General features: G+C 35.5%; 1 protein-coding gene across 1 annotated transcript in view; it reads right to left on the bottom strand.

Annotated features, from left to right (window-relative positions):
* GABRG2 (gamma-aminobutyric acid type A receptor subunit gamma2) overlaps nt 1-13184 on the bottom strand; it is a 67389-nt gene that overhangs the window by 852 nt on the left and 53353 nt on the right. The window contains exons 7-9 of the mRNA XM_003210277.5: nt 5278-5430; nt 3165-3370; nt 1349-1372 (exon numbers count right to left, since the gene is read on the bottom strand). Coding sequence (XP_003210325.1) covers nt 1349-1372; nt 3165-3370; nt 5278-5430 — 383 coding nt within the window. The remainder of the gene's footprint in view (nt 1-1348; nt 1373-3164; nt 3371-5277; nt 5431-13184) is intronic.

Consider the following 13184-nt stretch of genomic DNA (forward strand, 5'->3'; position numbering starts at 1 on the left):
CACCAGACCAACAGGAAACAGAAATTATTGGTCAACATGTGAATGATGGTTCTACGGGGGTACGTGGGAGACTGGTAATATTACCTTGAACTTAAAAATCAGCTTAAACCAGTTGCATCATACACTAACTTTACAAGAAAGCAGCACAAATCAAGATCAAGTTGACAGCTGAGGACAGTTAGCTTTAATGCCAGACTAAGTAAACCATAGAGGTTAAAGGAAACAGAAATATAACTGATGATATTTGGAATTGTTTCTGTTTTATACTTCATGTAACTGCCTGATATATGAAGGCAATTTGGGTGTTGCATATGGGTGGAACGAAAATAATCAGTTGGAAATGCAGGATTATTTGTGATAATTGTGCAAATAAATATATATGGAAAAAAGGCACAATTAAAGTATTTTTAGTAAGGTTATGAAAATCTTGGTAAGGCTCTCCAATAGTTAATTTGAATATATGCAGTTCACCATCTATTAGTGTTCACCAACTGGAAGATTCATCATGTACCCAATTTCATATGGCAGGCAGACATTTATTCGAGTGACTTGAATGAGTTATGCATCTAAAATGCAGTTAAGCACTGGTGAACACTAGTATGATGAGTCTTAAAATTTCCTGCAGATTGTGGTCAAATAATTACAGTTTAATTCCATGAGCATGTATAATTCTTGGCTTTCATTTTAAGGTGGTTCTTTGTTTTGGACAAAATCTCTGCATTTCTGAATGAAGATAAGATTTAGTTATTTAGATATTACATAGTTAGATTTATTTGCCAACTTGCTAAGAATGTTGGTCAAGTGTCAGCATTAAAAAATATGTGCATCTTAAACCCTTTCAAAACTCTGACTTTTTTTTTTTGCATAAGGAACAACATTTGAGTGATTGATGATGACACTGAATTTTGTTCATGTCAATATCAAAACAAATTTAGTTTTATCATTTGAAGTTAAGTCATAAACTGAGGGATCAGATCTGAGTTCTAAAAGGGTGTATTGCGGTTTCTGGTGTAGCTGGTGGCATTGGATCCCATGGGTAATTAACAAAGAGAGAAGCAGAAATATTCTGAACAGAAACTCTCTTAATTCATGCGATCCAATGATGTTGGTCATTCATGAACTTAGCATAAGTTCAAAATCATAGTGAATTAATAATTGGGCTGCTGAATCAACTCAACGTATTATTTAGAGAAGCATAAACATTCTACTTAATTAGGAAGTTACCTAGAGTAGAATGCTTAGATGTCTAATTTAAGAAAACAAACAAACAACAGCACTCTCATATAAGCTCTAATAGTTAAATTCAGCAGTCGCATGCAGTGAATTTCCATTCCAAAAAACATTATACCTTGAAGGAAAACATCCGAAGAAGCTTTCATTTTGTAGACAGAAAAGAGAATCAGAGGGTTTTGGTTTAAATTAAAGAAAGAAAAAAAAAAAAAAAAAAAAAAAAAAAGAGAAAAAAAATAATGTAAATTAAAAATATATTTCTAAAACATAGTAAGTCAAAAAGAACTAAATTTATAGAAAGCTTGGGGTAACAGCCATTTAGACAAGTATCTATGCTATGAAACCAGACATCTTTATCTTATCTCTGACTTGTAACTACATCCAGACCAAAGACAAAGTGTATCAAACTCCATTTAGATCTTTTCATATTCTCAAGGTATTCCAGTCTTTTATGTTGAACTGCTTTGAAAGAAGAGACAATTCAGAGTTTATGAAAGCAAATTTTAGAAAAAGCTACCTGAATACTGAGTACTGAAGACTCTACTTTTAAGTTTTCTAGACTTTGGGTTTAGATTTGGAGAACTGTTTGTCCCAGGATTGTCCCAGATAAATAGTGTAAAGAGCAACTAATCTCTAAGCGAGGTAAATAGATCTGAGATAGTTAATCTTTGCTCTCTTAATTGTCTGTGACACAGGTTCGCATAAGCAGCTGTTTATTTCAGCCCAAGACAGACAGATGTGTCACCATCCAAAAGTGTTTTTTGATCTAAACGTGCCTATGATGAAATCCAAATTTACCATACCTAAAGTAATGTGAAAATTCTCCCTGTGCAGTCTTATGGATGTTTAGCTGGTTCTTTATCCACTGCAGTGTATATCTGCAATTTTAAGAATGTATTTCTCATCAAGCTTTAAAAATGAAATTATGACAAGTAAGTGTAATGAAAACTACTTTAATGTATACATTTTACTATTTTTTCTTTCTTGCTGTGTTATAACTAAGGGAGAATATCTTAAGGATTTTAGCAGAGCAAATCCAGACACTTTCATTATTTCCTAGATGCCTGAATTGGATTTGGAAATATTCTTAACTAATGTAAAACACTTGTGTCTTGCAGATTGCATATTTGATTTTTCTTTGAAGAAGATTTGGCTGCTTTTGTTCCCTGTAGTATTCTACACTAATTCCTATCACCTCACAGTTTCTAGACAACACACTTCTCAATCAGCAGCAAAAGGCAAGAAATCTGTCCTGGACAAAATAAGACAATATTTTTTCCCTACCTGAGCATACTCTTAGAAATTTACTAAGGGTATTCCTGGGACTTTTCTTTTTACTGTGGTTATTATATACATTATTTATTATTGTGTAGCATGCATCCATAAGTAACATTGCCAAGTGCTGATAAATCACTTTCAAAAGGAGAGAAATAGATAACAGAGAGAGAAAATACAAGAAAAAGAAGATAAGGAAACAATGAAAAGGAAACAGATGCTTACAGAGGAATTAGAAAGAAATCACAGTCCATAGTTTGAACATAATGTTACATAAAGCAGAATCATGCCAATAATACATATATAAGTTAACGGCAGAGAATATTGCTAAAGCTAAAACAGAGAAACTGAGAGTTCTTCCATTAAGGTCGTAGTAAAAGCTCTATCTATAAAATAAATAACAATTTCATTGATAGTTATTTGTAGAACAATTTGGCAAAAAGGGTCCTTGTTTTAAGAAATTTGTTTCTCTGCTGTCTAGACAACTGTGATATATGAGTTCTTTATCGAGGTAAATGATTCTATTCCCATGAATACAGAAGAAGAGTAGATGTGTAATAGCAAACTTTCAAATGAGAGTGAAGGCATAAAGAGAGGTATAAGTATTCCCTCAGATAATGTAATTTAATTTTATACCTTACTGGTAAAAAGATACATACTGGATTTTTCTTCTTTTTGTCTTTATCCTTGCTTGGCTTTCTGTTGCTGACAAAGTAGTGCAAAGTTCCATATTCCACCAGTGCAGAGAAAACAAAAATAAAGCAGACTGACACAAACAGATCCATTGCTGTCACATAAGAGACTTTTGGAAGAGATTTACGAGCAATAGTACTTAGGGTGGTCATTGTCAGGACAGTTGTAATACCTGGTAGACAGACAGAAAACATCAGAAATGTTATAACTTCATGTAACAAAGTCATGTTGCCATTTCTCTCTCTGACTGTTTCTGAAGGATGCCAGCAGTTCTGACAGACAGCAAAAATATCAGCCCATCCCAAGCAGTGAAATGTGGATTCGGTGAGAGCTTCAAGGATGAATAGGGAGTGTGAATCAGTTTTGCATAGTCATTGCAAGTGTTGCCCTGCTGATAGATTCTAATTTTAAAAAATGTATTTAATTCAGCTTTGTTGCTTTATAGTTTCATTTTTAGGCATCCATTATTCATTTTTAATTGAGTAATGCAGTTTTAGGGTTTATGTTCTCAAATCCTGAAACTGATAGAGAAAAGAACTTCTTGTAACACAGTGAGAGGTCAGGTGGAGAAAAATATATACCTGTCACTTTAATCCATTCTTTGAAGTTCTCTAGAGGCCAATATAAAACTTTCCATGCTGTTGAGCATGTGTCATTTATGGAATTCATATCAGTAACGACAACAATGCCAGTAAGAAATGCATTTGCAGCCATTATATGATTTAGAAATTATAAAAATTCTTAAGGAAGCCTGTAATCCAGATGAAAATTCAGGTCAAAAAAGAGTGTTTATTTGTAATTATGCCATGTAAATGAGCCTTTGTTTCCTCTCATTTTTAATGCATTCTAGTTATAAGCAAAAGATACTAGCCCCAAATTCCCACACAAATTGTCTGTTGCTGCTTATTTAAGTGATTTCTTGCAAATAAAGCTGGAAGAAAGTCTCTCAAGACTGTTTACAATTGTCATAATGTGAGGTCAGATTTCTCTCAGCAGTGCCTCCTCTGATCTTCAGAAGTGACTGTAGCTCCTAACTGAGAAGTACTAGGACATGCCTCACCTTCTCTTCTCCTTTCAGACCATTATTCCCTGTCCTGTGATGTAAATAACATTAAAAATGCATCAGAACGGTTAAAATTCATCATATTTTTATGGCGTATTTCATACCACTGATTTTATCTTAGAGGTATGAATAGCCAAGTTTTCAGCAGAGAGACGGGTCTGCATTGTACATCTAAGCAAAAACAAAAATAACAGCTGAATGCCTTTATTCATTTTATAGTTTAAAGCACATTTTATAGCCTTGCTTTAAGAGAGAGTGAAAAAAAAAAAGCAATAAAACACTTAAAGCACTATGTGTTGGGGCTGTTGGTCCTCTATTGCTGTATTTCTTTCAAGGGAAATCCGTAATGAAAATGCTGTCCCTCCCTGCAGTGCTCTATAGTTCTGTGAGGAAATGAAAATGCAGAAGGAAAAACTAAAATGATTCTTAGTAGCACAGATTTAATTCAGAAGTAGATAACAGTATTTTTTATCTCCTCAGTTGGGTTTCTGCTCTGCTAGTTCTTACAGATACAGCTGGTTTGTGCAAGCAGGCTGAACTCGGTGGCTCCTTCATTTGTGTCAGAGCTGCTAACTGTGTAGAAAGCGCTAATTCAGATTAATTGCATTTCATCTTTTAGATATAGGCAAATTCAGTTGATTTTTTGGTCTGAAGGACATATTTGACCTTTGGAGCCTCAAGCTGAAGGCTGGTACTGCATTCTTCATTTTTTACCACTGTGTGACACAGCCAGAGACATTGTTTCATTCATGGTATTTATTTCACTCTTTTTGATGTTTATTTAAAAAAAAATCACAAAAGATAATCAGGAAAGATGGAAAAGCTTTTATTGGAGATGATCTCCAGAACTCCTAGTTAGGTTGTGACATGGTAAAACGGGAGAGAAATATGGTCTATGTGCTGTTACTCCTTGGAAGTGATTACACTATTCTAAATTCTCCCCTCTTGCATTTAGAAACTGGTGTCAGTTTAACATCATAATGCTGAATAAAAGCAGGAAAAGTAAAGCAACTCACCCAGTGATGTTCTGGCTGGAACTGCATCCTTGTTAATCCAGAAGGAGACCCAGGATAACACAACAATAAGTGTGCAGGGAATGTAGGTCTGAATAGTGAAATAACCCATTCTCCTGCTCAGGTTAAAGTAAACAGACATGACTACATAGTCTCCTGTAAAATAAAAAGATACTGAAGTAGAATAATATGTTAAATAAGGTCATAGAATTTCTAGATGTTGCTAGGACTTTCCTATTCTATGTCTGTAGTACATATGAAAGTCAGGCATGTTCACTTATGTAACTTGAACTTCAGATTTCAAGGGTAATCTCTTTTGCATAGCACAGTAGGCTTCTAATTTACCACTTCATTCATCACATCTTGCAGATGCATAGATATTTCTCTTCAGGATTCAGGAATAAAGCAAAGCTCCGGATTTTGATGTATTTCTTCTAAGCTAAAAAAAAAAACCCTGGATCTCATCTTTGCTTCAGATTACAGCACTCCTGGGAAATCTTGATTGCAAAAGAACTGCAAAATCCCAGGCTGCAAAAGACTTCATTGCAATTCTATGAAATGCAGTCCAGAGATAATTCCCAAACACAAATGGAAGAAGGTTTGCAAATCCAGAGTGAGGTGCTTTCCCTGATGGTTTTCCCCTCTACGGCTAATGTGTATTCTGCTTAGATCAGTATTGCTCCTTAACAGAGAAAGTTCTGTTTTCAGATGTAATGAAAATGTTAATTTCCCCCATAATAATCCCTTTGAACTTAGTCACAGAAGAAACTTCAGAGTTAATTTTTCAGCTGGTGTGGCTTTCTTGTTGTTGTTATTTTTTCCCTCCAATATGAACGTCTGTTTAACTGGGATTAATTGGTTTTTAATTTCACTGCGTTATAAGGAAACTAGGAACTTAAAAAAAGCAACTTGTGTATTTGGGATTTACAAGAAGATCTGGTTGAGCATGAGCAACCAGTTTTAACAAGTAGATGTTGTCTGATTATCCCATTAATTCACAGATAAACTTGCCTTGTATGTGTGTGTTGTGCGCTAAGCAAGACATTGACCAGCAGCACTAGAACTGGAGCCAGTCTCATTCTTCATCTCTGTAGTACATCTACTGACTTCTTGGAAAGTATCTATTTTATCAGTTTGGGCAACCAATTTCTGAACATAGGTTTTTCAGAACCACTTATTTTTTTCCTATTTTCCTCTTCTGTATTATTGTAGAGATCACTTAAAGCTGCACTTGTGTTACTTCAAAGCGAACAGTCTCAGAAAAAAGGCTGTCTTCATGTTCAATGTTATTGTATTGCTTTAGTGAATCAACAAATTACCAGAGAGAAGAGATGGGAAATATAAAGCCAAAAGTATGTGACAACATAAGAAGTTAGAAAAGATTAGCTCAGAACCGGAATAAAATTTGGTTGTTTTTTCTCTGCTCTTGCTTCTTTTTAAATTCCAGCTGCAGTAGACCATCCTGGGGAGTATCTGAGCGGATATATCAGATCCGAGCTAACTACTTCTTTCATATATTTTGCCCATAATGTTTGTCTTGTAGTTGGGCACATCTGTTTGCCTGTTTTGTTGGTTTTACACTCTTGCTTTGTAGGATCTTTTACTCAACAGAAAATATCACAATCTAGTGCAGAAGCCAGCACTACTGCTCAAAGGTGTTAGAGCCAAATCCACAACTCAGCACCAGCACTGAAAAAATGAACAGTAAGTCCAGCTGACCCAGATTGGAGTGTGCTGCAGAAACTTCATACAGAGACTCCTTCTTCAATAACCGTGTGTGCAACTGCACCAAGTGGTGTGAATAACACACAGAATGCATTTATACCAGAGAGAGGACGCGACTCCAATCTTTCAATTTTTTAGATGGTTTTCACAAATACTATTTTACTGTTTTCCCTAGGAAACCTGGTGTAGATTATCTGGTCTCCAGTGAGATTTATTTAGATTTTTATTTTGATGGAAGTAGTGTTTTTTGAATAGTGAACTGTTGTACTAATGTTTTTACAATTTATGCATTTATTTAAATTAAACACATATTTTGTTGAATATGTAATGCATATGCGCTTTTAAAATGCTAGCTAACATGTGAAGGCCTTGGTCCATTCCGCAACCGTGAGTTATTACTTCGAAATCTCTGTCATCTCAATGACACACTCTGAGGACAGTCCATTTACACAGAGCGACAGCAGTGTCCAAAACACAAAGCTTTTGCTACTGGAGACAATCCAAGTGTAAGAATTTTATATATAATTTAACACAATTCCTTCTGCTTTTTTTTTTTTTTTTTTTAATACTGACCTTTTTAACAAATTTAGAAATAGCATATTTCTGCTAGTGTGTTCTCAAAATTAAAAAGTGATGTAATTGTTCTAGATTATGTTCATTTCCCACAAATGTTATTGGACTTTTCACCATGCAAAGCCTGTCTTTCCTAATGCATCTGTAAGTAAAAAATTCTAGCCACTCCAGAACAATATTTAATGGAAATGTTTTTTGTCAGTTTCTGATACTTATAGCAAAGCCCACAGCACTGTTTTGGCAGACCTTATTTTCACACTTTGTAGAATCTGAAACATTCTTCAGAAAGCTCAACTAAATAAACCCCTATTTACTTAACAAGCTTTAAGGTTTTTACAAACTGAGCAGTTAAATCAGAGGAAGTCAAGACTTGAATATCTGACATAACTTGCCCAGCAGCATGGAGCTTTCCAGTCTGAAGAACTGTTTAAGTGTTTGTAAATTCTTTTAAATTATGTGTTGCTTTCTAATGTGAAAACTTACTGGTGCTGTAAATGTTGTTGTGCTGTGGAGTAAATTCTACCACTTCAGAGAATCTTACTAGAGAAAGAAATAACATTAAAACCACAGAGACAAATTTTTATTCCTTATCTTGCTTGGTTGGGATTTTGGGAAGTGGGATGTACTGATGATTTTTTACCAGTATATGACAGGAAAGGCTGTGTGACAAGGCAAGCCAATAATTCTGTAATGTACTGAATATTTTCTTCAGCCTTTGAGTAATATGAATAATTATAAATAAAGCAGTAAGGAAAGCAAGATTGCCCCAAAGAAGCACGGTGCTAAATGTTGCCTATATATGTAATGCTGTGAAGTACACAAGGTAATGGTATAACAGCAGGTCTTCGAGATGTGTGCTTTAAAATAAGGCAAGTAGTCTGGAAATAATCAAATACGTAATGCTATAGAAGCATACAAAGTAATGCAAGACCAAAGATGTACAATTTAGGACCTAATACCATTTGTCAAAAAATGTACATGCAAAAGGTAAAGCATATTAAGTCCTCTGTGAGGCATGGACTTGGCAGTACTTTGCTTTAATCCCACTTTTCATGACTTAAAACCATAACCTCTTAAAATGGAATCTTGCCTGGGTGCTGTTTTTATCCATATTTGTTTTATTTCTGACTTTATTCATGGTCTTCTCTGCTCTTCAGCTGGGGCCAGCTTAACCACTTTGTTATTTTCAGATTATCTCTGTGCCTGAGGTGATTTTCACTCCTGGTGTGATGCCTGCATGAAGCTGTCAAGCTAAGACACTATTTTAGTAAAAAATGACCAGAATTGATACTTAGCACAGTGTTATTCACTAGTTCTCACTTGGTAAATTGTTATTTTTTTTTTCATTATTACCTCATCCTTGTTCCCTGAACTCTGATTCTTGTCTATCCAATGTTGCATACTGCGGCTACAGAGATTCTCAGACTGCCAGATTGCTGTTGGGAAGACTGATATACTTTGGGACTTTTTTGGAAATGAATGATAATGTAACCTGGCAGCTTCTCTGTGGCACAGCTTACCTACATACTTAACGTTTGGCATTATATTTAGATAATGTTGGATTATTTTAGCCTTTCACTAGAGATATTACAGGTAGAGATCCTACCCTTTCTATGGTTTATATATATTATTATATATGCCTAGAAAATACCTAGTGTTTTTTACTTGTAAAGAAATACAGTATTTCTCTGGCAAAAATAATCCTCTTACATTGAAGGGCACAAGTCATTCTTAATATATTTGCACATCATTTCTCTCTCCCCTCCATCTTATGAATATGTATATATCTTCTATTCCTCCATGTCAGTATATATAGATAGCTAGATGTACTCTACAGATATGATAATCAGTTTGACAGTTTCTTCAGCAACATCTATTTGAATTTTTAACCAGAATGCAGTCTCTTGGGAAAGTGTTCTTCAGATCATGCTTATATTCATGTATAAAATACTCATATCACATTTTCTACTAAGTGCATATTCCCATTGTTCATTTTCTGAAGACTCGGAGACGTGAGGCAGGACTTCAAGCACAGCCTCTTCATGATGCTACTTCTAATTGGAAGTTGGGGATTTCTCTTGGTGGCAAAAATCCTTGTTACATATAGAGAAAATGTGTGGGATTAAATTCACATCTATAGAGCAAGAAATATTTTGTAATGGAGATCAATATTCCATCAGTGTCTGATGATCATGACTTCTGTAAGTCCTTACAAGAGGATTTTTTTTCCAAACAGTCCTATGCCATTCTAATATACACAGACTCAACGCTTGGAGTGGGAACTTGAATCTTTTCCTTCCATGTACTTGTGTAATATAGCAATCTGAGTACTCAGATTCTGTCTCTGTTAGACATAAGGGGAAGTGAATTCCTGATTTGAGGAACCATCTGTGCATACGTCCTGGCCTAATTCCCAAAGGTTCAATAGAAGGAATTAGTTGTGCCAGGAAGTGTAGCCAGGGGGAGATGTACATTGCACTTAGCTGATTTAATCAGCGCAGTGGGTGTGATCCTTCACACATCCCGCTTGTGGAATCGGTTATACCTGTGCAAAGTGAGGGGGAAATTATGCCTATTAGTAATGCATGTTTAAGTGACTGTGCAATGTATGAGGTGCTGGGGCAACAAGACTCTAATTTGTTCTCTAAACCTATTTGGAAGCTAGTACAAATGCTAGAGAAAAAAACAGCTTTCTAACATCACAGGAAATTGGTGTCTTAATTATAGTTCAGGTAGCAAAACTTACAGCTCAGATTACCTCACTCTTACTATTATTATAGGATCCCATTTTCTGTTGTTTTAAAAGATAAGTTTAAATTATAAAAAGAAGTTCAGCAGAGCTTCAAAAATGTTATGTTAGCAATTTGATCGAGTTAACCATATGTATCATTTCAGTTCATTCCCATAGATAGTTTTGGAATGGGTAAAATTCAGTGTGTCACTCCTGTTATAAATATACAGAGTTTCTAGCAAGAAAATTCAATTAAGTGAAGGTCTGGCCTTTTTATATGATGGCATTTCTGTGGAAATCTTTTTAACCTAACAGTTAAAGTGTGTCTGTAGACGTAGGCAGTTGTTTCAGAGTTTTTGCTAAGACTTGATTCTGATAAGCTTCATGCTGCCTCTGCTGCTTACCAAACCACACCCTGCTCTGCAGGATGCAGCAAAAAGAGATAAAAAAGAGAGAGATGCTCACACAATGAGATGTCTCTGTTCTCCTCATACTTTCTTTGTTCCTTCAGACAGGATAATACCTAAAATCTCCAGAAATTCTGTAAGTGATGAAGTATACAGAGTAAGTGCTCTTCACTTTGTGCCGACTCCATAGTGTAAGAGCAATTATCCCCCAAGAACTGGAGTATTGTAGCACAGGGACTGAACATGAATTTGGTATTTTGGTTACCTTGAATATTTTCATTAGGTATAGCAGTGTGAAAATCCACGAGCGCTTTAGTAAGTCTTGGTATTATTTATGATTTTGTACTTTTCATGCTTGAAATACAAAAATCTGTGGAGAAAATATATTCCATAGCAGAATAATAATGATGAATCAGTATCTGGCAGAAAAAATTCTGTCAAGTAGCTACATAATATTGAAGAAAGCAATGGTAATATATGAGCCAAATTCCCCCAGAATTATCCCTACAGGCCATCATTTGTTCTTCAAGGACTGCTCAAATGACTAGCCACTGGGATTTAACATAAGTCACTGTTTATACAGTAACTAACAGGCACAATTTTGTTTGTGCAGCCAACAGCATCCACATGGTGCATACAGACCCAGACATACACCAGCTGCCCAGATTTCCACTGTTGATTTTCTTTTTTTCTCCTAATCTTAAAAAGAAACCAAATAGAAGATTTATTTGCAAAAACATACAGATAGAAATATAGATAGAAATGGAAGGTTTTGTCATTTAACTGTTATAAACGAGTACATAAATGAGTTGTTACATATGGAAAACTCTGCTTAGATCCTGTCACTGGACGGACTATACATAGGAAAAAAAAAAGAATCATGCCACAGGAGGGCACTGTCACCTCAGATTGGAAATGAGCAGCATCTCCAAGTCTGCCCGTGGAAAACTGAGTTGTAAAAATTTCTGTGATTATTTTCCGTTTGATTTATACAAACACTAGAATGGCATAACTGACTTCTACAGCTGTGTTAATATAGCAACCCTTGTATGAATAAAACTAATTTTTGTATGAAAGAAATATTACCAGAGGAATATCACCTTTGTGCTACATGTAATGAGTGTATAAACTGCATAAATTGTTAATGAGGAACAACCACAGCAGCAGAATTTATTTTCTTTTCCTCATAAATAAGTAATAGAAACATCCTTGTTCTCTCTCTCTTTTACTGTTAACATGGCCAGAGGTCTCATTTTCAGTGAGGAGGAGATCACAGCTAATGCTGTTTTCTTTTATCATTTTGTTTGCTCCTTTAAAAAAAGAATGAACAGGTAAATGGGAGTTTAATGGAATAGAGCAGCTGTAGTGATAAGTTCATTGCTGTCAGTACTCAAGGTAAGCTGTCTTTGAATTAATCCCATAAAAAAGACAAAGGAAGGCCATTCACATTGTGAGGCATTTGAAAGAATGCTTTTGAAAAATGTCTACAGTATTTTTACAGAATTGAAAGGTCTTAGTCACTGATTGGTTTCTGTGACGATTTACCCACACATAAAACAAAATGTTCCCAGACCCAAACAAGCCATTGTTTGAGGTGTTCAGATTTCTAGAATATATGAAAACCATCTGTTACTTTTCTAGAGCTGACAGAATTGCATCTTGCTGTGTATTAATTCAGTGCTGTAAGTATCTGGACTGGAGATACATACTTAAATCCTACTGAATCCAGATGAGATTCGAATTCTCTCTAGTTCTTAAAAATTCAAATTTTTTAGACCAGTACTTAGTATAAAAATACTAGCAAATGGGACCAAAAGAGATTCTAAATCTTTTTTAAAGGACTGGGCTTGGTGCCATGTTTTTATACAAATATTCACCTCCCAGAGGAGGCCATGAGGATGCTCAGAGGGCTGGAGCACTTCTCTTATGAGGACAGGCTGAGAGAGCTGGGCTTGTTCAGCCTGGCGAAGAGAAGGATCCAGGGAGACCTCACTACAGCCTTCCAGTATTTAGAAGAGGCCTAAAGGAGAACTTGGGGGTACTCTTTAGTAGAAACAAGCAAACTGGTTTTAAACTGTAAGAGGGTAGATTTAGATTAGGCATTAGAATAAATTCTTCACTTAGAGGGCAGTGAGGCACTGGCACAGGCTGTCCAGAGAAGCTGTGGATGCTCCATCCCTGGAGGTGCTCAATGCCAGGTTGGATGGGATGCTGGGCAGTCTGATCTGGTGGGGGTAACCCTGCCTATGGCAGGAGAGTTGGAACTGAATGGGCTTTAATAATAATAAATAATATGATAATAATAAACGATAATGATAAATGATAATAATAAATAACTGGTAATTAAATTGCCTGTAAGATGGCGGACTTCTGGTACATTATGTATACTTCCACTTCTGACACTGGAGGTCAGCAGGGCAAACAGACAAAAAGAACTGGTAAAACATGGGGAAAGCCTTTTCTCTTTCATGTCA

This window comes from Meleagris gallopavo, chromosome 15, assembly GCF_905368555.1.
Source record: "Meleagris gallopavo chromosome 15, MGAL_WU_HG_1.1, whole genome shotgun sequence".
NCBI lineage: Eukaryota > Metazoa > Chordata > Aves > Galliformes > Phasianidae > Meleagris > Meleagris gallopavo.